We start from the raw sequence: 24,742 nt of genomic DNA, 5'->3' as shown, positions 1-24,742 counted from the left end.
ATTCTGTGCTCTGATTTCAAAATCATCACGTGAAAACTTTATGCTTTTAATTTCTCTGATACAGAGAGGAAGATTTTTCTATTAGTAGGCTCTGTATCTACTTACCCCTGCTCAGGGAGAGATACACCAAGTGTCTTTGTTAAAATAATGCTCCAAGAGATGCAAAAGTTTTCAGCTTTGAAAAAAAGAGACTTAGCTGAACATAGAAAACAAAAGAAATGAAACAGATACCAAGAAAAGGAAGACAAGTAAATTGTAAATTACTGTTCCAAATTATTAGAATATGAACTGGTGTTTTCAAAATGGATGAGCTGACTTTTTCACAGAATCAATGAGGTTGGAAAGGGATGTGTTCAGACAGTCTGCTGTCACTCCCTGTTCCAAGGCCCACCTAGATGAGATTGCTCTGGACATTGTCTGGTCAGGTTTTGAGTATCTCTAAGCAAGGAGACTCCACAGCTTCTCTGAGCAACCTGTGCTAGTCTTTGACTATCCTTACTGCTTACTACCACCTTCATACATACATTTAAATGAGGTTTCCTGTATTTCAGTTTGTGCCCATTGCCTCTTGTCCTTTCACCGGATACAGAAGTCTCTGGCTCAGTCTGCTTTATCCCCTGCCCATCAAGTATTTATACACATGGATAAGATCCCGCTGAGCCTTCTGTTCTCCAGGCTAAACAGACCCATATCTCAGCCTCTCCTCATGTATCAGAGGCTTCAGTCACTTAATAATCTTTGTGGCCCTTTCTGGACTTTCTCCAATATGCCCATATTTGTCTGGTTTGTAAATATTTTGAAATAATACAGACACCCATTACAGTTAAGCATGAGCTGATTTGCAGATTTCACAGATTAAATTTCCATTCCTAGTCTGAGATGAGTTTAAAGGTTTGGTTTTAAAGGGAACTTAAGGTCTTCTTCTTGAACTCTGACATAATGTTTCCTGTTGAACAGATTATTTCAAAGATCACCATAGCTGTACTAGGGAGCATTTTACTGTGATACTTTCTGTGTTTGATTATGTAATGCATTTTTAATGGTATGACAGTTGTCCAAAAATTGGTGAAATGGTAAAGAACAGAGGAAGAAAATCGCATGAAGCAGTCCAGGATGGTGTCTTAAACTGGGCTGTAAAATTTGCTGCTGTGAAATTTTTCCTTTTATTTAATAATTTCTGTCAGAGAGCTATGATGAAAAGGCAGAGATATGTGATATGAATTTTTTAAGGTAGGTGCACATAGAACTGTATTTCCCATCAGAACTTAGTTGTATTTTTTGTTACAGCCTGTAGTGTTTAAATTAAATTACACTTTCAGGAATGGAAGTGTAATCAAGTTTTTAATTGTATGTATGCATTTTTGGCTCTAATCCCATAAAGGAAAGCAGGTAGATTTATTATTACATTTAGGCATGTTTCCACTGACTGAACTTGAAGTTTCACTGACTTGACTTTTAATATTAAGAGTTTGCAAAAATTCATCTGTTTGTATAAATTTACAAGACTAGTTACTTATTTTTAATGCTATTCATTAACTTCATGTTTGATAGCACAAAAAAACTGCCACTGTATACTGATTTTTCATGTCTTTCCAGTGGTACATGATAAGCATCGTACACATCTATAATCGATGGAGAAACAGTGAAATACGATGTTACGTGAATGGTCAGCTGGTATCCTATGGTGACATGGCCTGGCATGTTAACACAAACGATGTAAGACTTTATTTTTCTTCCATTTTCATAGCTTTTCATTTTAAGGCAAATTGAAAAAGAAAAAATGTACTATGTTTTCTCTAGGTCTTTTCAAATTTTGTATCTTTTTTTAACTTTCTCCTTTATCTTCCTTAGTTATGTATTTAATAAAATGTAATATTATTGGTTCTATATATTACACATATTTTTAGAATACTTGGGATTTTTTTTGCCTGTATTTTGCATAGCTATTTTAATGAAATTTTCAGTGATTTTGTTTGGAGAGACTATTATAGCTAATCTTTTTAATATGTGATACTGTATAGAGAACACTGATAACAATGGATTAATACTTAGCTTTTTCTACAGGAAAATGTGTTAAGAGTTACAGATTTTACAGATTTAGCTTGAGAAAAGTCCTTAAGAAAAACTGATTAATTCTGCTAAATTACTATGCATACTGCCAACGTATACAAATGTACTCATTTTTGTATCACGTTAAGTTCTGTGCTGGATTCAACAGAAGTTATTTGTTCATGGTTAAAAGATTTCTATGCTTTTTGTGTTATTGAACGTTAAATTTTAAGTAGTTTTTTTAATTGCAGTAAAACTGAATAGCCTGAGCTATGTTCACAGTCATCTTATTTTAATCACTGTATATATTTAGTAAGAGATCATTTCTTCTATGCAGAGTTTACAGTTTTAAACTAACAGGATAGCAAGACAAAAAGTAAAAGCTAGAAAACAGAAGGGTGGAGAAGTGTCAAGGTATTTACAGTATTAAGCGAGGTCTGAAATCTTGCATCTGTCTCCCAGTAACAAGCATATTTTGCCTTTTATTGTTTGACTTGGCAATAGTAAAATGCTGTGCTAAGTGTTAAGGTATTTATATTAAATTAATATTGTTAGCAAGTATAAATTAACTGCTACAAGATTTCATACCTGAAATACTGAGCAATTTTCTTGGGTAGTAAACATTTACAGAGAGGTGTCCTCCCTTATTGGCTATCCAAACCAGTTAAAAGATACTGAGAGACGTACTGTTGCATAGCGTTAGTTGGCCCAGAGCAAAGACACAGCAATCTTGCATCTGCTTTTCCCACAGGCAGAAACCAGTCATTTTTACTTGGAGAAGATTACGTGTATACCTATAAATACACCTGTGTCTCTTAATTGGACTGAGTTAACAATTTTTTAGAGGAAATGCATCCTTTTTGTATTTTTTATATTAAAATTATATTTAAGTTCTTTTAATGAATTCTATATAAGTTTCTTTTTTGTTGATTTTTTCGGCTCTCCTTTTGTACCTTCTGCTTTGGAAGGTTTGAGAATCTACACCTAATGATGCAGAAATAGGCACTCTTTCTGGCCCAAAGTTTTAGATGGGGAAATGATTCTCTTTGTGCTTTGCCTTCAGCTAAAGCTGTGTGAGAAGTTCAGAGATGCTTGATTCATCAGCTTGCTACATTTTTGTTATTTCTTATTTATAATATAACTCTCGTTTTTTTCTGACTGCCTGTGTAGGATAAGGAAGCTCTTTTCTACTTAAGGAAATTAACTGTCTTTTGCTAAATTCTAGAGGCAAAATTGGATTTGAAAGGGAGAGTTTAAATATTACATGGAGGGTTCTGCTTGCCAAAGCTTCTGATCATCATTTTTTGATTTCTTGGTAGCATTTCTACTTACAGGAAAAGGCAAGCCTTTCAGCTTTTACGGACCATGGTTTCTCCTTGGTAATATAAACATTTTGGTGATAGGTGAGAATTTGATGATTGAAAAGCCAGCGGACGTCTCAAAGGATCTGGGCTGAGTTACTAGTTACATGTTGTGGGGATCTGTAATCCTTAAGGATAAATGCTTAGCAGGAAAAGCTGTTCCTTCTAATCTTATTTTCTTCACAGTATTCCTTTGTGCTTTCTCATGTAACAGAAATACAATCTTTTCTTAAGGTGGGATTAGTTTACTGAGCTTTAGATGTTTTGATGTCTTTTAAGTTTCTGCTAAAGTTTTACTTTGCTGGAGAATAGATTAAGTTATGAAAGACACTAGTTATCATTAGGTCTCTATTTTTTTAATAACAAAAACCTGTTATAGTAGAAAGAGGAAACAGAGAAGAAAGTAAGAGAAATTCAGGAAAGGTGTATGGGTGCAACTGTATAAAAGGCATGAAAAGGAAAATAGGAGGGGGGTGTATGGAGACTCCTTAGCACTATTACACATTAGCTAGGAAGAGAAGCTCTTGTTTTAACTATTAGAACTTTCTTGTTTCTTATAAAGATTGAGTTGTTAGAAGCATTCCCTTGAAAAGTCTTGAGAAATGATCTGGCTCTTTGTTAACTTCTGCCTTCATACTCTTCCATATATCCACTTGGACATAACTTCAGTCTCCTGCAAGATGACAAGAAAATGCCTTACCATAATACCTTTTGGGGAAAAGAAAAAACTACGCAAATGTGCTAATCATTCTTTCTTTGCATCTTACATTGTGCATAACTATATCTGTAGATTATACTGACAGACATAGCAGTACAGGTTGCGAAAGCTGATAATGAAAACTGAGAAAGGTGCAGGAGTTGCATGTTGTTAACTAAGTACATTTACTCTTTTCAGTCTTTTTTTATACAAGAACATTGTGAGATAATTGAGATTCAGTGTTTAAAACAAATCTATGCTTTAAAAAAAATCAGTTAATCTTAAAGCTCAATAATGCAAATCTAATATTTTATTCATCTAAAATAATATTTAATCATGGTGCATTTTGTTCAGTGGTAGCTTTAACACAGTGAGCAACTGAAAAGTCTTGTCTTCATTATATATTTTTTTTTACAAGGATAGATTTTTTTATTGGTAGAGACTGAATTTATTTTTTTCACAGATTGATCTTTCATTACAATTATCTTATATTTTTATGACATTTTTTTCAATGTCTGACATTCACCTTTTGTATCCAAACAAGCACTGAAGAATACCTCAGTCTACAATTTTTGTATGTACCCTGGAAGACACTGAAGTAAAGATGGTGATGACAAAAAGGGTGAAAGTTTAAAAATACGGGGGTTTAAAATTTTATTGTTTTGGTTTTTTCCTTTGTACTTCTTCTAACTCATTCTTATTTATACTCAGCCATGAAATCACTGGGTTCTTAACTATTTCTGTAATAGGAGCAGCAAGATACAGGATATAACATGAAGTAGTCATTAAGGCTTCACACCTGTATTCTTCACGTTGTAAGACAACAATGTGTGTTGTCCTAATAGACATTTTTCATCTAGGGATTTGCAAAATGTGTCATCTTTACAAAACTCTAAATCACTCAAACGTTGTTAAAAAAATTTTTTTTTTTTGGAGGGGACTTCCATGTATTAAATATTGCACAATGTTCAGCCTGAATGTTAGAGGTAAGATAAGAGAGTGGGTGAAAAAGGGGAAGACACTAAATTTTTTTGTATAGCTGTTTCTATTGTGAATGTTGCTGATAGTTTCTATAGAGGTGATTTTGGTTTTAACTGCATTGTTCCTATTTAACGAAATACAAAAATATAGCAATGCTGAGATTCATTGTGTGCTACATAAGATACAGTAGCTAGTGGTAAATAACTCATTGAGTTTATATTCCAAAGAGTAGATATAGCTAGAGATTATGGCAAAAAGATGACATGAAATGCATGACAGAGTACAACATAATCAAATGTGTGCAGTTGCTGGCTGGTCAGTAATCATGATCAGCTCTGTATGCCTATGGAGTTAATTATTTATAAGAGTTCAAATACACTTGGGGACAGAAGTTAAACTGGAAGAGTTTGGCTGTTAGGAATTCTCCCCAGTTATGGGAAGTAACATGAGAGAAAGCACAAAATGCCTCTTCAAGGTGTAGAATTTGGGGATACTGGGGTTTGGTGGAAGATTTTTGTTCAGATAGCTGAATGAAGATAGGTTTGATGATATCCTGACATCTGTCAGCTTACATTTCTGTTGTAGGATAAGGAAACTAGAAGGATTGGAAAGCCAACAAGTTGATTCTATCAATAGCACTTGGGCTGCATTTGAAAAAAGGCCTATAAGCATCAAGAATATTAAGGATACAGTTATGTCCTTAAGTAACAAGCCCATAAGTTCCAAGAGTTTATTTTTTTATGTAAATAAAATAGGAGGATTTGGGCCAAGGCACTTAATGAAGCAGATCTATTAGTCATCTCATCTTGGGGTCATTAATGACATGTTACCAGGGATGTACAGAAATAGGCAGACTTGGATCTGTTGGTATCAGTCGGGTATAAAACTGTGGAAATGTGAGATAGTTGGAGGAAGAGCAAATGAGCTATGAGTATTAGGTGCTGATTTTAAAATAAATAAATAAATATATCAGGTCTACTGATTGGCATCTGGAGCAGAAGTGAATATAAATTACCAGAAGATCAGGAGTTAGCCCTCCCCTCCAATTAAAAATAATGGAAGCACTTAATCCAGAATGAAACACCAGAAAATGGGAAAGTATAATCTGGTAAGAATGAAAAAAGACAGAACTGGTAATTACTACAGGCAAACAGACCTAGAATGTAATTATATGTAAAACTCAGATTCCATTGAAAACTATGATGCATATTGTACAATTAATGTTATCTAGAAGAGGCCAGGAAAATACCCTTGTAATAGGCAGGAATGTAGATCTCGGAATTTGTTAAGTATAAACTAGGAAAAAGGGTGGCATCAGTATTCAGATCCCTCAAATAACCATAAAAAATGGCAATTGCTCAACATGAATTGACTTAACACTCTCTGACAGTAGTGGCGCAGGTGTCAGTAAAGCCTTCAAGGCTAAGGAAGACTTTAATGAACTAACTGAGAACAGTTAGGAAGTTTCACCATTAGATTTACCAGTAGTCAGAGTGGTCTCATAGCCCTTCTTTTGCACTATGCATCCTGGGTAGGACTTTGTGAACCAACTTTGGTGTAGTTTTTTTCAGAAATTTTTTAGGTTTGTCCAAAACAATTATTACAAGTTTAGCAATCCCAAGGGAAAAAAAAATTCAAAGAGGTGTTTGGTCAAAAGGAGGATAAGTCGGAGATAAAATCCTGGATACCTGTTACCTCACCTCATTGCAAAGCTGGCCTCTAGATCTTTGACTTCCTCCTAACCCTGTAGACAGAGTCCCCTTTTCCTTGTTAATAGCTTATCCACCTCGATCCACTGCGGTGGCGTGTCACCATATTTGATTCCATTCTCCAGACTACAGAAGTTTTTCTTAGGGTGAAACTCAGCAACAGCCAAGCAGGATGAAAAAGCAGGCTTCCTAATGCTGATTCTACTGGTTTGCTGATTCAGCTCAAAAAGTGAGGCCTGATCCTTGTTTCTGTTAAATAAAGTACATGTGACTCAAGGAAGCTAAGGGGCTAGCCTTGCAAAGATCCTTATGCTTTCTGTTGTTCTCCTCTTGTGCTGTGTCTTTTTCCAGTTCCCCAGATCTTTATTCTACACAGTTAAATTCTAAGCTTTGCTTCATCTCAAAGCCTCTTTTCCTGGAAGCACCAGAATAACTTCACGTAATTCTTGCAAAATAAATTTAAATTGGAAAAAAAACCCAAAAGCCACAAAAAAAAAAAACTTCAAATCTGAAATAATAAGAAATGGACAGATGGAAAACTGCAGAAGGTCTTTGTTCAGAGGGGTAGTTGTTGGAAGGAAGAATGGAAAATAATTCTTGTGACCGTGGAAGAAGACAGAAGAGGAGTTTAAGGTCAAACCAAATCATCATAGGCTGCAGTCACGAAGGAAGACTGCACCAGTTGCAAACTACAAAAATTCATATTTGGTGTTTTTTCTGCTAGAGATGTTTAGCTCTGTTAGCACAACAGTGAGAGAAGAGTGCATTTCAGTACATGTTCTTATGTGTTAGCAGTAAGAGTTCTGATTATTATTACAAGGAACTTGGAATAATAATTACAAGGACTTTCCTATTTCCTAGAAAGCAGTAGGGAAGGTTATTTGGTACTTGAATGTGCTGTTGTAGTTTTCTCTGTTTTATGTTGAACAATTAATAAAAATCAAATCCTAGTAGCCAGTCAACAGCATTGTAATACTGACCCATAAAACAATTAACTCTACGCTATTCAAGTTGAAGTTCTTCACTACAGGGAATCAGGTACTGAAGTAATAAATGATTGATTTATTTTCTTTACTAGAGACTGCCTTAGGTTTTTTGCTTCAGTAACTGTACACAAATGTTATTTCATTGTATAGTTTGTATGACCAGACTTTATTAACATTGCCTCTTCCTGATACAGAGCTATGACAAATGTTTTCTTGGCTCTTCGGAGACTGCTGATGCTAATAGAGTGTTCTGCGGCCAGCTTGGAGCAGTATATGTATTCACTGAAGCACTCAACCCAGCACAGATTTTTGCAATACATCAGTTAGGACCTGGATACAAGGTAACAAAGAATCATAAAAAAATTAAAGCTATGAAAGGAAAATAATTTGATAGATGTAGTTGAAAGATATATATGCATGCAAATATTCCTCTTAGGTTCACCCAGAGCTATGTGATTTGTTTTCAGCAAAAGAAGACTGTTTCTTCAAGTATCCTAACTAACCTTAATTTCCATGAGCTTTTTGAAAGATGCAAGTTGTTTCTTTAAAGTGTAGCTGAAACATGTTTGTATGTGAATTTTTTTACTTTAGATCACAATCAGATTAGAACAATTTTGTAATTGGTGTACTGAATACCAGGGGAATAACTTTCTTCTCTCCTGTTTGTGTTTAAAACCTGAGTTAAGGCAGATTAACTTTCAGCAAGGCATAATAAACCAATTATTTTCAAATGCACAGGTTCAAATAGTTCTGCTGAAGTAAAAGAACTTTTTTACTCATGCTTTGCCAGTGACATTTAGGGGACAGATTGGATAAATTAATGGTGCATGCATAAACTTGCATCTCTAGTATGAATAATCCCTTATGAATTGGCATAGCTGTGTATAGTAGTATTTCATCACGAAAAACAACAGATACTTTGCAGAAGTCTGCAGAAACTGCCTAGTGGAGAAGGCTTGAAAATGAATCTAATCCCAGTGAAACATATTGAATTTCTACTTTCAATTATTCCCAAATTTTCTTTTTCTGATTTGTGAAATTTGTGGTATCATCTGAAGTATATTTTCAGGGTTTTTTAGTATGTATTATATACTCTGAAAGCACAAAGGTTTTAAAAGCAAGTAAAAATCAGCATTTAGATTCTAATACTATTAATTTGATGTGCTGAAAATGATTGCTTTAAATCATTTGAACACAGCTAACACTAGAATGACAGTGACAAGTTGATATTTTCATCTTTTATGGTGTGGATGTAGTGTGAATAGCTAAATGTGTCAAGGTTACTTGGAGAAGAGGAAGTCTATTGCATACAGTTGATTGTTGCTTGAAATTGTTGACTGCCTTGAAATTAGAAAAGTTCAGTTAGTCAAGAGAAGTGCATCACCTGCGCAAACAAGGAACACTTTATTCCAAACTTAATACTCTATTTTGTTTGAACAAATATTTCTGCAAATGTTTTTGTGGTCATGCAAAAGAAAGTAATGTAACTTTTTACTTCTTCATAGTAAATGTAGTAAAACTTTATTAATTTATTAAGTGGATTTGCAGCCATATACTGAAGTTATATCAAATAGGAATAATGCTTTCATTTGTTTCAAGAAGTTAAAATTATTATGTCATATTTTGTGAGTGTTGAAGGGGTTCATGAGGCATACATGCTTTCATGCTAAATGACATTTCCAGTAGTTACTGCACTAACTTTATTACAGTGTTGTCAAATTACCTTGCTTGATTCACAGACTTCCATTAAACTACACTTCTTCACACCTGTAGCTTCTTACTGTTTTTTGTAAAATGTCAGTTAAATGAAGTTTAATACTTTGGGGATATTCTTTGGTATATCACGGTTTTAGGTTTAGGTCATGTTGCCAGTACAGTTAATTCTGCCTTCCTTTCTAGAGTAGTTTCCTTCCTTGTCTAAGAATCTGAAAGTATATTTTATTAGTAGCCTTTTAAAAGACCAGGTTCTTAGAGCAGGACCCCAGAAATAACACAATTTCTTTCTTTAACTTCCTTATTTCCAAAAAATAAGACAAAATAGCACTTTTTTTATCAACTTCTAACTCAAGGTCTACTCACAACCAAAAAAAAGGAACCACATCCTGTCATTTAGAGATCTCAGGTCACTGACTGTAGCTTTCACTCCAAGCTTGCCTCTTATGTGTCTCAGTTAAGTTTATTTCTGTAAATCCTTTCAGATTCTGTGTGGGTGCAAATGTCCATCAGTTCAGAACACTTCAGTATGGGTGTTTCATAGTCCAAGGGGCCCCAATTGACATTTAGCTCAAATTGCTTGGCATTAGAGATCACATTCTTGCTCTCACCTAACTTGCTGATGCAAACTGGCCTTTCAGAACCTTTTCTTAAGTAGTTAACTAACTACATGTCCTGTTCATTCCAGTTGTTGGTACTGTTAGCCAACTGGAAGAATCAACTATTCAGCTTTTGCAAAAGGTCCACTATTCTAGATTCATTGTGAACTCTGGTTGTGCCAAAGCTTTTCTCCCAAAGGATGATCATTCAAAATACTTGCAGATTTTTGGAGACTGTCTTAATACAGATGTTTTTTTCTTTCTTACAACTGTCTCTGGTAGTTCCTTTGATTTGCAATTCTTACTTTAGTCCACTATATCCCAGGTTTCTGATTCTTTAGGGAAAGTGGCCATTCCTCATTTTGTGCTCTACCTGCTTTGTCCATAAGAGACTATGATTTTGCCTCTCTATTCGGCTACCCTATCAATCATTCCTAATGTCTGTATCCTACAATGAGTGCCATTAAGACCTCTGGAATACAGCAAAATCTGCATACTCTACCAACATGCCAGAACTCAGGACAGTGCAGTAGGTGTAAATTTTTTAATATAGGTAGTATGTAATGTTGCAAATAACACCAGAGCCACAAAGTTCAGGAAAAGTCAGATCTTGATCTAACAAAGAAAAGTGAATCTGTTGTACCTTGTTGCACCCCTATTCTGTGATGCAAGTAGAAGCACCAGATTTTAGGATGAACTAGAGAAGCCATTAAAATAAGATTTATTTACTATTTTTATAGAATATTTTTATCTTTTATATACGTAATATTTGTATTATTATTATACATTACATGCTTATTACAGAACATTGTAACGTAGAAACAGTTCATGATACTTCCATGCTGGTCTCGCTCAACGTGTCCTTCTGAATACATTTAGTTGTAACCAGCATGCTTTAATATATATATAAAAAAATAATAAACAGATAGTTTACTTTTAAATACTAAATCTTCAGTTCTATCAAAAGGCCTTTGGGGTTTTTTGAACAAAAGTGTTACAGTGATTGTGTGAGTAGCAATATTGAAAAGCTGCCATGCTTAGTAACTATTGCATAGAATAACACATAATCAAACTTTTAAAAGGGGAAGAGAGGAAAATACACTGGCAGTAGAACTATGTGATTTGCCTCTTTCTTGTTAAGTCTTCCCAAATTCATCCGTAAAGTTTCTTGAAATTTTAAGTTAAATTTAGTAAAAGCATAGTAGAACTTTACATTTGCATTTGCAGATTTTATCTGTAATAAAGCATCCTCTTTTTGAGTCTTGCAATTGCTGTACAGGACTTTTACCTACAATGTTGACACTTTTAGTTGCTTGAGATTGAAGAAGGAAAAAGGAAATGAGAGCAGTATCCTTGCTGTCACTGTGCTTTTTCTGCTACCCATCATTGTTTCCAGGCAGCAAAGAAGAGAGAGAAGCATGCCTCAGCTGGGATCCTGAGGGGCTGATAAACACAGAGTAGAGGGGCAAGGAAGGAAGAGATGCATCTGATATGCAGTGCTTGGTGCTGTTTATAAAGGGATGTTTCAATAAAGCCCTGTCCTTATAGCACTGTCACATCTGTGCCACTCCTCTTAGGCATTTCAAAATGAGTTGTCAGATTATTCCATATGTTGCTGCATCTGAGTTTGCTCTTGATCACTGCTACAGTATAAATCTTTTTGTCATGTACAAAGGATGGAGTAAAAATGCATTTGTGCATGCACATACAGACACACACAAAATACTCTGGAAAATTCAAATTTGCTTAAGTCAATTACATCGTGCAAGATGGTATTTTGTGTGTGATTGCTGAACCTACAGTAGCAAAAAGGGGTGAATGGGAAATAAAAAAGCACCACTCTTGCTGCTAAAGGAGAGGGGAGAGCTGCTGGTGTTTGAGTAGTGGTCTTGATCAAGCACAGTTGCTTTTACTGGAGAGGACAGTGCTGGAGTAATTCTCATCCCTCTCTGTTCCCTCTCCTATTCCTGTAGGAGCAAAACCTACCCTTTATACCTTCTTTATGGATCCTGTATATATTTTTAACCATGTGTAGAATATGCTAAATCTAAGGCTCTTCTTTGCTGTCTTTATGTCATCATACTGCTTGTACCAGATCTCAAAGTTTCATTCCTTCAGCGACCAGTAACTAACCATTTGCAGTTTGACCTCATACCATAGAATCATTTAGGTGATCATAAGATCTTTGAGATCATCAGGTCCAACCATTAACCCAGGACTGCCATGTCCATTTCTAAACCATGTCCCTAAACACTGTGTTACACATTTTTTAAACACCTCCAGGGGTGGTGATTCCACCACCTCCCTGGGCAGCCTGTTCCAATGCTCTACCACCCTTTCAGTGAAGAAATTTTTCCTAACATCCAATCTAAACTTCCTCTGGTGCAACTTGAGGCTGTTTCCTCTTGTCCTGTCGGTTGTTATGTGGGAGAAGAGACTGAACCCCACCTGCCTACAGCCCCCCTTCAGGCAGCTGTAGAGAGGGATAAGGTCTCCCCTCAGCATCCTCCTCTCCAGGCTGAACACCCCCAGCTCCCTCAGCTGCTCCTCATCAGACTTGTGCTCCAGCCCGTTGCCCTTCTCTGGACACGCTCCAGCACCTCGACGTCCCTCCTGCAGCGAGGGGCCCAACACGGAACACAGGATTCAAGGCGCGGCCTCACCAGTGCTGAGTACAGAGGGACCCGTTACTTCCCTTGTCCTGCTGGCCATGCTGTTTTGGATGTAAGCCAGGATGCTACTGGCTGCCTTGGCCACCTGGGCACACTGCTGGCTCATGTTCAGTGTCTGTCAGCCAGCACCCCCAGGACCTTTTCCATCAGGCAGCTTCCCAGCCACTCTGCCCCAAGCCTGTAGCCTTGTGTGAGGCTGTTGTCATCCAAATGCAGGACTCAGCACTTCTTCTGGAACTTCATACAATTGGCCTTGGCCCATGGGTCCAGCCTGTCCAGACCCCTCTGCAGAGCCTTCCTGCCCGCAAGCAGGTCAACACTCCTACCCAACTTGGTGTCATCTGCCAACTTACTGAGGGTGCATTCGATCCCTTTGTCCTGATCATAATGAAGATATTTTAAGCAGGACTGGCCACAGTACTGAGCCCAGGGGAACACCACTTTGTGACTGGTCACCAGCTGAATGTTAACTCCATTCACCACCACTGTCTGGGCTCAGCTGTCAATGCTTGACAGCCTCTGCTGTCCCTCTGTGGTTGTATTTTCTCAGGTTCCCAGTACAGTATTTGCATACTGCATTTCTTTTATCTTTCTATAAATCCATATTAGTAATAAAAGAGTATCATATATCAGAATTTGTAGCCTCTCTTTCCATTCTGTTATAATAATCTGTTGGGTAGGAGATTAGCATTTCCAGTTTATGATTACTGTTGTTAGGCTTTAATGGCAGAATGTCCCTTTAATTCTTGTTTTTCTCCAAAAAATGTGAGTCAGTATTGTATAATTTATTTGTGCCTGACTTTTAAATAGTTCTGTCTGATAAATTCTTGAGGCATAGTAAACACTGAAAACAAGGAGGTAGATTAATGACAAAATTTGTTTGTAAAACTGGATTTATTTTAACTTAAGCAGTTTTGAAAGTTGTGAAATTTCACGGTAATTAAATGATACAGATTTTGTGTTGAAACACTTTGACATATTTAAAATGGCAAAGTTATGAAAAACTCCATCGAGGTAAAACGTTCTGAGCTTTGGAATCTGACAAAGCTTATAGGCATGAAAAAATTTCCAGATAAGAAGTGTTTTCATGTGGTGAAACATCAAAATATAGTACATGCATAATGCAGATATCTTTGGAAATCAATGACATCACTAAATTATTTCTGTCTCGGCAGAAAGTGCACAGAGATTTATCTGTATAGTTAAAAACGCCCTCTGGGGAGAAGTGCATCATCACCTTCATCAGGACAAATCTGTAATCTGTAGCAGTAATTTCCTGATAAGTGAGATGTAGTCAGCCATATCAACAGAGAGCCAGCTCTGGAGCTCTAAGCATAGTTAGTACTCATTCTTTGGGTTTTTCTACTTCAGTAAGTAGTGTGGCACGATAGGAACACATTTCTAGATTAAAACATTTGGTGCTGAAGGCTGAATAGTGTATATATTGCAGTTTTTCATTCAGATTGGTTGTAGTCTAATCCTTTGGGCTGAGTGACTACCAACAGTTGGGGGACATCTGAGTTTCAGCCAAAAGGAAGTCTCTGGTTCTGAACAGCTTTGCAGTATGAACAGAGCAGTGAGGATCACTGGGAGCTTCGCTACAAATTGGACTCCTAACCCAAATGCAGATCACAGAATCACAGAATGGTTGAGATTGTTGGAATGGATCTCTGGAAGTCATCTGGCCCAAACCCCTCCTCAGGCAGGGCCACCTGGAGCTAGTTGCCCGGGACTGTTTGGACAGCTTTTGAATATCTCTAAAGATGGAGACTCTACCACCTTGTTGGACAACCTCACAGTGGAAAACTTTATCCTGATATTCAGAGGGAATTTCCTGTGTTTCAGTTGTGCCCATTGCCTCTTGTCCTGTCACTGGGCACTGCTAAGAGGAAGGTGACTTCTTTGAATCTTCCCTTCAGATATTTATACACATTGATGAGATCTTCCCTGAGGCTTCTTTTCTGCAAGCTGAACAGTCCCTCTCTCAGCCTTTCCTCATAGGAGAGATGCTTCAGTCACTTCATGATTTTAGTGGCCCTTCATTGGTATCTCTCCAGTTAGTCCACAGCTCTCTTGTACTGGGGAGCCCAGAACTCCAGGTGTGGCCTCACCAGTGCCGAGCAGAGGAGAAAGATCACCTCCCTCCATCTGCTAGCAACACTCCTCGTAATGCAGCTAAATATTTTCCTTCTTTGCCAAATGTAGCTTAAATCACTTTCTATTAACTTACTTTTGCCCTTCCTACTTGCCTTCTCTGCTATGGTACCTGAATCTCCTATATTTTCAGCATGGCATTGCTGCCTCCCTTCTGCTTAGTCACCAAGCATGGGACAGGGCTGACTGACAGTTCCACTCCAAGGGTTCTCCAGCAGCTGCAGTCAGGTGCCCAGTCTGTTCAGCCTACATCAATCTTATGACCCACATACAAATGGATGCTTGTCACAAGACCCTATATTGCCATGTGTCAGTCACTTGAGCAGATGCACTTTCCCATCGTGTAGCTGTAAGCAAGAGAATTTTGTCAGGGCTTCCAGCAGCCTTGAGAGCTCTGCTAAAGCTGGATGGGTTTTATGGGTTTATATAATCAGTAGAAACCTGTATTTTGTTCGGAAAGAGCAGCTGATAGCCTATAAATTGCCTTTTTTAATTCTTCTAACCTGTTTAACTAACCCCCTAGTGATAGTACTTTCAATGTTTTTATGATATAGGTTTTCTTACAGTGCGTAGGGGAAGGAGGGAGAGATTTGGTAGGACCAAAGGGATAAAGAGAATTGTGATGGCTATATGCAGTGAAAACAAGCAAAATGATTCATGATAAACCTCAGAGATTAATTATTTTAAACTGTGAAAAGATTTTAGAAACACATTACATATATATTGCCTTAATTAAATGGTGGTCATTTCTAATAACTTTGCTTTACTTGTGTCACTACAGTACTGTGTGTTACTGCTAGTTGTCTTTTTGACACTGTCAAATGGTTGTTACATGCAAAAGTAGTTATGTGACAAGTAAATCTGACAATGCTTTGCAGAAGGGCAGAAATCTATCTTCTTGTGCTTCATTGATTTGTCAGTGTTGCCAGAAAACATAGTTTTAGATCAGATATGAATCATAGTAGGTTTAAGAAAACAGAAATTTTCAGTCTTCCTTTGTAAAAGCTTTGAGTTTGAGAACATTAGTCTGAAATATGGCACTTATAATTTTATTTGGATTTTTTTTGTGTAAGTAACTTGTTTATATATACTTCTGACTGTTAATGAAGTGTTTTAATGGATGGTTTTAATGCTGTTTAAAAATAACTGTTCCTTTAATCAAAATGGTATAGGATTCAAAGTTCTGAGTGAGTTTATATAAACTAAAATACAAGGCATTTAATTTGTTCTTTATTTTTAATGCATTGAATGCTCAATTTTTTATTTTAACATATTTATAGGTGTTTAATGTGACACATTTCTTCCAGATAGTTACTTCCGAACTTGTTAACACTGATGCTGAAAGGAGAGAGCAATAATACTACATAAACCACCAAATATTATATTGACACGTTGATGTGGAGTAAACAAAAATATTGTCTAATTGTTCAGTAGCATTAAGCTACTGGAAAATTAAAACAAAGTTTAGCAGTTTTTATATTACCTCTCAAATCCAATGTATTTTCTGCACATTTTGAGGCAAGAATTTTGCCTGAAATATTTACTTTGTAAGGTTTATGTTTTCTTTTTTTTCAGAGCACATTCAAGTTTAAATCTGAGAGTGACATTCATCTGGCTGAGCACCATAAACAAGTACTATACGATGGGAAACTTGCAAGTAGCATTGCTTTTACATATAATGCGAAGGCTACTGATGCTCAGCTATGCCTTGAATCCTCACCAAAGGAAAATCCTTCAATTTTTGTACACTCCCCCCATGCTCTTATGCTTCAGGTTTGTGCTGCTAAATCGTTGTTCTGTGATTACTATTAGCACAGCATCATTGGGATCATAAGAGGATTTGTGTGGTAGTGTACCGAGACCTTGTTATTTTGTATTATTTTAGCTCTTAATATACCTGTCATTTGAACTGTTCTTTCTTTGCTCACTTTCTAGAGCAAAAACTGATCATTTCTTTGTTAAGAAATATATACTTTATACTATAAGGCACAGTTTGCCATGATGCTGAAGTTTTTCTGTTTAATGTTTTCCTTTAAGTATAGTGATTATGATTGAAACATAAGTAATGAAACTAAGCTAAAACAAATCTGATTTAGTTTGCACTTAAAATTATCTGTTAAAGTGTTCCCAAGTTATGTTTGTAACTTTCCTTTAAAACTGATATTGACTGAGGTTTTCCCTTTTGTTTATTTATTTTATTAATTTAGGATGTGAAAGCTATCGTAACCCACTCCATTCACAGCGCAATTCATTCCATTGGAGGGATTCAAGTTCTTTTTCCTCTCTTTGCCCAGTTAGACAATCGACAGCTGCATGACAGTCAGGTGGAAACAACAGTTTGGTAAGCTTCTTTCAAGCAAAAAACTAAATTAAGCTAAGAATATTTTTGGTTTTGTTGTGAGAATGTTTGATTTTTTTTCTCCTGTGAATGCTGTGACTTACATTTTACCCTTGTTTCTTTGAAAACAGTATTATTTTGTAAAAAGTAGTTTACTGTAGAGGTGTGTAAATTATATTAATCTGATGAGATTCCAGATGGAACTGGCATAAAATTTATTTGATTAAATAATGAATTCAAATCACTGTAGAGTCTTTAAGGACAGTTTCATGAGTTCTTGCAACCTCTAAAAGAAACCAGCGTGTTTTACTTGACAGTGCAATGTCATTTACCTTCCCAAAGTCTGTGTCATTTGAGTTCATATTTAATAACACTCAAAATTAATGAAAGCTATCTCCTTCCATATTAATACATGGTCAGAAAGTCATAGAGCTATGGTCAGTTTTTTTGTGGCCATGTTATAAATGCAACAGTGACTGGAGGTGCACCAAGAGAGTTTTAAACAGGGACACATGAAGTCTCTGCTCTGATACTATGGAAGTAACCCCTAGGTTGAAAAGCTTGCACAGAAGTTGGATGCATGCTTCACATGTAGCCTGCAAAGGATGGCTTAGGAGTCTGTCAGTACCCGCAGTGACATGTTCAAAGCTAGCTCAATTGTAGTTATTTTTGCAAAGATCCCTTGCCACCTGCTTGTCAGGGCAGGCTCCTATTCTAGTGGCAACACAAGAAGTCTAAACTTGTCAGGACAAAGTGTGTGGTCTAAACCTTTGGAGGTATCAAAACTGAAAAGATAATGCTTGAAGGACTGGTATGGTGTTTCTCTATAGAGTGGTATGTAACGAAAGTCTGCTAGAAAACTGTTCAGGGCACCACATGCTGACTCCTGTATTTGAATAAATTCATAAAATAGATGCATAATTCAGACTACATGGCTTATTTTGCTGCTTAGAATACTCTGCTATTAATTATTCTGGATATTTGCCATTGCATTAGATAGTTCAGTAATAAATCAGTTAACTGCAAAATAATTAATACTAAAATTGCTTACGATTTTGAAAAATTAAACTGAAAGTGATACATTGGTATAATTTTTCATGAAAGATCACTTGTCCCAATCTAATTTAAGAAATTAATCAATTTGGTGACATTTTGTCAGTTATCTGTTTTCCCCTTTGTTAAATCTACATAGCTAAGATAGTTTCTGGTCTTTATTTGTTTCTGTAGTGTGAGAAGTTAATGTATTTCATGAGAATGTTTGAGTACAATGTTAGAAGTAATACCACAGTCTTAAAAATAACAAATTCTATATCCAAGAGTATAGTGGTGTAAACTATTTCATTTGATGTCAAAGACAGAAAAGCTGGTTGTGTTTTGGCTCATGTGGGTTATTTACTTTTTTGTAGTCTGTTTTCCAGTATGCACATTGCATTGAAGTATTGTTAAGTAAGGGAATTAGAAAAAAACAAAGCTTGGTTTGAAATAAATTTGGAAAACAAATTCCCTGTATGTTTTTATTTACTGGCACAGCAGTAGGAAAAAATGCTTTATTCCAATTTATGGAAGATTATGTGTGTTTGTGCCCGTATATAAGAATAAAATATATGCTACATTAATTAATATGCTGAGTCTGTAATAAAAGTTAAAGCAGTAACTAGGTCTGTTTAAAAATGGAGAGCTAATGTAAGTCGAATAAGTTCAGATAAAGACTTAATTCTTTGCAAGTGTGTGATCTTTCCAGTGAGTGAGAACATTTGTAAAGTTCAATTTTAAATGTATAGAACAATTCTGGATTTAGTTGAACCGTAAGTAGGAAAAAAAAATTGTTCTTGAATGAATCAATACGTTTCTTCTGTAATTAGATTATATTCTAAGAAGAGATCTGTAATTCATTATGCTATATGCTTGTACAAATACATAATACAACAAGATATGATCCTAACTCAATAACATATTTGAAAGACTTGTAAGCAAATGGCTGCTTGACAAGATGGAATTTAAATGTTGAATTACCATAGGTTTAAGTGTATGTGCATTATGTTGTTATATTGATTTAATTAGGTTGTATATATTAAAAAAAAGTTTAAGTGAACAAGGAAGTAGGCAAGCAAAGGAATATAAGATCTCTGGGGTCAAGGAAAGAAGATAATGGGGAAAGGGGCCAAACATCAAAAACAGGGCTACATTTAAGATTAATTTTTTGCATGGAATAAGGGAAGAAGTGTGCTTACTGTGTTCTTTCCTTCTCTCCCTTTGTTTTTTAGACTTCTCTCTTTATTTGGTCCTCTCCAAAATGTGATTGTTGAACTGTACCTGATACTTTATGACCTTTCTACCTATGAATATATATCTACAACAGCAGCAGAGAGATGCACCACTTATTTCTGAAAAATAGCTGGCATTTAGTCATTACAATCTATGTATTTTTATAAGCAGATAATCTTTATGCCACTTTGCAAAAAAAAAAAAACCCAAAGGTCCAGATGATGTTTGATGATAGTAGACCGTTTACGTTTGTAAAGGCTTACTATGGCTGTAGAATTAATTTCTTTCTGGTAACCAGCTTGGAGGACTCAGAAATTGTCCCTTGAATAGCTGTACTGCAATTTATCTTAATGCGTTCCTGGGAGGTGGGAAATACAAACAGCTTGATACTGCAGGGTAAATGCCCTAGGTTTCCAGAGTACTCTTCTGAACCTTCTCACCACCTTCTGTCTTGCACACAACAAAATCTGTTTAAGAAGTTTGAGGTTCTCAGTTATCTGTTTAATTAGGTTTTTTAACATTAGGAGTTTGTTAACAGGACTATGAGGAAACACATTTTTTAATTGTTTTAATCCACTCACAATTTCAATCTATTCTAAATTAATAGATTAATTTAAAAATTTAATTATAAAGCAGGGCAATGTGAATATAGCAACATTATGATTTAATGGCATTCTTTGTAAATGTGCTTTATTCCTGTAATACATATATCCCTGTGTGCCTTATCTACATTTTCCATGAGACCACGTATTGAAATGCCCTACAATTCTGCTTTTGAAGCGCTATATAAATTCTTGTGCTCTCATACACAGGAATTGAAAGAATGGAAACTGCATTTATGTCTTAATTATGTTTTCTTGGATTAAGTGATGCACCTGCTATTCAGGAGAGTGGTCCCTCAACCTGAATACCAAGGTTGCTATTTTTCATCCTCCTTTTCAGTACTCTGGTTAGAATAGAAAATGTAGCAGTTTAGATTAATAAGGTGTTTCTATAATAAAAATAAATGTAGAGTGCTTGTGGTGGGTTGACCATGGCTGGACACCAGGTGCCTACCAAAAGCCACTCAATTACTCCCCTCCTCAACTGGACAGGGGAGAGAAAATGCATTGAAAGGCTCACGGGTCAAGATAAGGACAGGGAGACATCATTCACCAGTTACTGTCATGGACAAAACAGACTCAACTTGGGGAAATTGTTTAATTAATTACCAATTAAGTCAGAGTAGAATGATGAGACAATAAAAACCAAATCTTAAAAACACCTTCCTCCCACCTCTCCCTCCTTCCTAGGCTTAACTTGACTCCTGATTTTACCTCCTTCCCTCCAGTGGTGCAGGGGATGGGGAATGGGGTTGTGGTCAGTTCATCACACGCTGCCTCTGCTGCTCCTTCCTCCTCAGGGGAGGCTCCTCAACTCTGCCCCTGCCCCAGCGTGGGGTCCTTCCCACAGGAGACAGTCCTCTATGAACCTCTACGTGGGTCCTTCCCACGGGCTGCAGTTCTCACACCCTGCCCCAGCTGGGTCCCCCCACAGGTGCCGTCCTTCAGGCACAGCCAGCTCCAGCCTGGGTCCTCCCAGGGTCCCCAGCCCCGCCAGCAAACCTGCCCCAGCCCGGGCTCCTCTCCCCGCGGGGCCACAGGCCCTGCCAGGAGCTGCTCCGGCGTGGGCTGCCCACGGGTCACAGCCTCCCTCGGGCACCCACCTGCTCCGGCGTGGGGCCTCCAGGGGCTGCCGGTGGGGATCTGCTCCTCCGTGGGCCTCCCCGGGCTGAGGGGGACAGCCTGCCTCAGCGTGGGCTTCACCGCGGGCTGGGGGGAACCTCTGCTCCGGGCCTAGAGCCCCCTGCCCCTCCTGCGCTGCCGAGGAGGCTGCGGGGATATTGCGCTCACATATTCTCATTCTTCTCTCCAGCCGCAATTGCTGTTGCCCAGGTTTCCTCCCCCCCCCCCCCCCCCTACTTCTTCAACATGTTACCCCAGAGGCACTGCCATCATCACTGGTGGGCTCGGCCTTGGCCAGCGGCGTGTCCCTCTGGGAGCCGGCTGGCACTGGCTCCATGGGCCGTGGAGGAAGCTTCTGGCAGCTTCTCACGGAAGCCACCCCTGTAGCCCACCCCCTACCAAAACCTGCCACGCAAACCCAGCACAACGCTTTTTTCTGTTATGATGCTGTTGTTACCTTTGATTATACTATATGGGTGACATGATAGGAAGGACTTGCTTTGTTCCCTTGTGGTCTCTCATGTGTGGTTTTGAGCTCACTTGGGTGTGCTGAGCACTGACACACAGACCAATTCTCACACATGTTGGGTGCACAGACTTTGGCACTGGCTCGGTTCCATCACAGAACAAATAAGAAGTGTTGGTTCAGATGAGATTGTTGTTTTGGATTGTACCATACTGGGAAAACATTTGAAAGTAGAAGGAGCTTAAATAGATGAAGTAATTCCAATAATTCTTTTATATACTTATTCTAGAAGTTGCTAACTGGATTTTCTAGTTCACGTGCACTATGCAATAAAAATTAAAAATACTTTTACCGTTTATCATACTAAATACATGTAGTGCCTAGGCCCACCTTAACTTTCTTGGAGGTGATACATACACCCACCTAAAATTTATAGCAAGGTAAAATAGGCATCTTTTCAGTCAGTTTTATTACTGACATTATGTTCACTTTTTTTCTATAGGTAGCCCCTGTTACAGAGTATATTGCCCACCTATTGTAAGTCAGTGAAATAGAAGAATTGGTGAGGCAGGCAATGATAATATTTCAACTCCTGTTCTCATCTTTTCCTGTAGATGTTTTGTGTTTTGCTCTCATCAATTAATATTTGTACTTATTTTTTCCAGTATTCTTTATATTCAGATGATGACTTTTTGGTTCCTGTCTGTAGATAGTGGTGTTGCTGCATCTACTTTTTGAGAGATGAATAGTTTGATAGGAAATACTGTTTTTCTATCAGTTTCCAGAGATACAAAATAACACTGCTTGTTAGGAAATACAGTTTGATGTCTTGATTTTTTAATTAGTTTAATATGAAAAATCCATGAGTTTCCAGTAATTCTTAATAATGTCATTAATGTCATTGAATTTATCTTCAAGATCATGGTAGCAAATAAGGTTAATGCCAAGTAGTATTCCACCTATGTAACCTGTCATCTACTACTGTCTTTCAAGAATTTTCTTGTTTGCCACAGCTGGCCCAGGTATTTACAGCCAATATGCCTTCATGAAAATCCCTTTTTGTATTCCCAGCCAGTATTATATGTGCAGTCAAAATTATTTCTGAAATCCATGCTTATCCTTTGCACTTTGATTTTCTTCCTGAAGGAATGAAGTAAGGAAGTGGAGATCATCTTGCATCTCTTGTGTATCAAAATACATTGTTAATACATTGCTAATGCTTCTTGCTGAGGATTTCTAAGTCCATGCTGTGAAACATTTAGTAAATACTCTGATGAAGTAACAAATTACTTCATGAATCAGCCATACTCATTTAAAACTGTTCGCTAACAATGAGATGTAATGGGCAGCCAACAGATTAAGAGTAATAATAATAATAATAATAATAATAATGTATTTCAATACAGCCATTATTGTGTTTTGAATTAAAGTTAAGAGCAAATACCTTATAATTTTTTTTTGTTTAAAAACAAAGCATTAGTTGTTAGTGTATGATTTTCCTTAATACCACTTTATCTGTTTATGCTAAGATTAGTTTTCAAAAGTTATCATATTAACCGCCTGTGGTGGAGTTAATCATATGTTCCTTTTGTCTTATTTTGGGAGAAGCTGGAAATACAAATAGAATTAGTTTCTAAAGGTTCCTTCCAAACCTAATCAAACAGAACAAATACTGTGTCATTCTTTTTTAACATACCCTCTTAAGGTTAAATCATCAGTTATTAAGGAACATAGTTAAATCTTTATAGCTACATGCCTACTTTAATTAAAGGGGCTTTTTTGTAAAGCATAATTAAGATAACTTTTAATACACAGTCCAAGATGAAACTTAAAGTAATTAAGGTAGTCTTTTTAGAGAAAATTATCACGGGAAAGAGTAGACTACAGAAATTGATCTATGTAGTGATTTAAAAATAAAATAAATAAAACAACACCAAAAATCACCCAAGACAGATTTTATTTTTATCCTAATGGTGCAAATTCCTGACTTATTTATTTCTCCAAAGCCTTTGATATCTGATTTTATTTGAATACATGACTGATGTTCCTAATAGAGTGCTTCATTTGTAAGTGAAGTCATAAAAAACAATTTTGCAATAATGTTTTATCTAAATTGTCCTGTATTTTAGCTCCACAAAACAGTGATAATTGTTTCTTAGTGGGAGGAACCAGTCAATTTAGAATGTGACAATGGCGGCTCTTTCTCTTGTTCAGTAATTGTCATAGCATAAGGACTTCTTATCCTTGGGATTTCCACTGTCAGCTTCTTTTACGTGTAATATGAAAAGGTTATTTAAAATGACTGTAGATATAAATAAGAGTGAAAATGAACTATTTATTTATGTGTGTAATTATTAATGAAGAAGGAAGTGTCATACTTTGAAATTTTGAAGATTGATATCTACAGAAGCTGTTGTTTTTGTGAATATCTGTAGTATATTTTTTATTTAAGGAGTAACATTGCATGACTGTTGTCTGAAGATTGTGATGCAAAAATATTATGATGTTGAAACATAATGATGAACTATTGAAACATAAGAGTTACTTATATTATACCTATATATTTAGATGAATGAAAGCTAGGTGGTATTTGTCACTTCACAGTGCATATTGTAAGAATAACTGTCTGAATTTTAGAGGTAGGGACTTCACAAATATAATGAATATGTGTAGATATAAAAATATCCTGAAGAACATCTTCCAGTCAGACAGTGTATGCTGTGAACACCAATTCTGTGCTCCTGTTTTATTTGTAAAAAAAAACCAAACAACAACTAAGTTTTCAAAGTCTTCACAAGGCACATGTGTATTTGAGAGGAAAATCAGGCAGTGCTGTAAAAATGTAGCTAATCTTCAGGTTTTTACGTAACAGTATTCCAGAGACTTATCATCTCTACAATACACCAATTATAGAATAAGCAGTATCATAACCATTGGAAATACAGCATCTTCATGTCTTGGTCTGCAAACTTTTTTTTCCTGCTTCTTAGTAGTGGAAAACTGCGGGAATTTTTTTTCCCCTGAAATT

General features: G+C 36.6%; 1 protein-coding gene across 6 annotated transcripts in view; it reads left to right on the top strand.

Annotated features, from left to right (window-relative positions):
• NBEA (neurobeachin) overlaps nucleotides 1–24,742 on the top strand; it is a 506,742-nt gene that overhangs the window by 120,844 nt on the left and 361,156 nt on the right. For all 6 annotated transcript variants that reach the window (XM_040584007.1, XM_040584004.1, XM_040584003.1 and 3 more), the window contains exons 7-10: nucleotides 1,597–1,716; nucleotides 7,978–8,124; nucleotides 16,497–16,694; nucleotides 17,129–17,262. In XM_040584007.1, the coding sequence (XP_040439941.1) occupies nucleotides 1,597–1,716; nucleotides 7,978–8,124; nucleotides 16,497–16,694; nucleotides 17,129–17,262 (599 nt within the window). The remainder of the gene's footprint in view (nucleotides 1–1,596; nucleotides 1,717–7,977; nucleotides 8,125–16,496; nucleotides 16,695–17,128; nucleotides 17,263–24,742) is intronic.

This window comes from Falco naumanni, chromosome 2 (assembly GCF_017639655.2).
Source record: "Falco naumanni isolate bFalNau1 chromosome 2, bFalNau1.pat, whole genome shotgun sequence".
NCBI classification, from domain to species: domain Eukaryota; kingdom Metazoa; phylum Chordata; class Aves; order Falconiformes; family Falconidae; genus Falco; species Falco naumanni.
The sequence above is the reverse complement of the archived record's forward strand: the minus strand, read 5'-3'. Positions and strand labels throughout refer to the sequence as shown.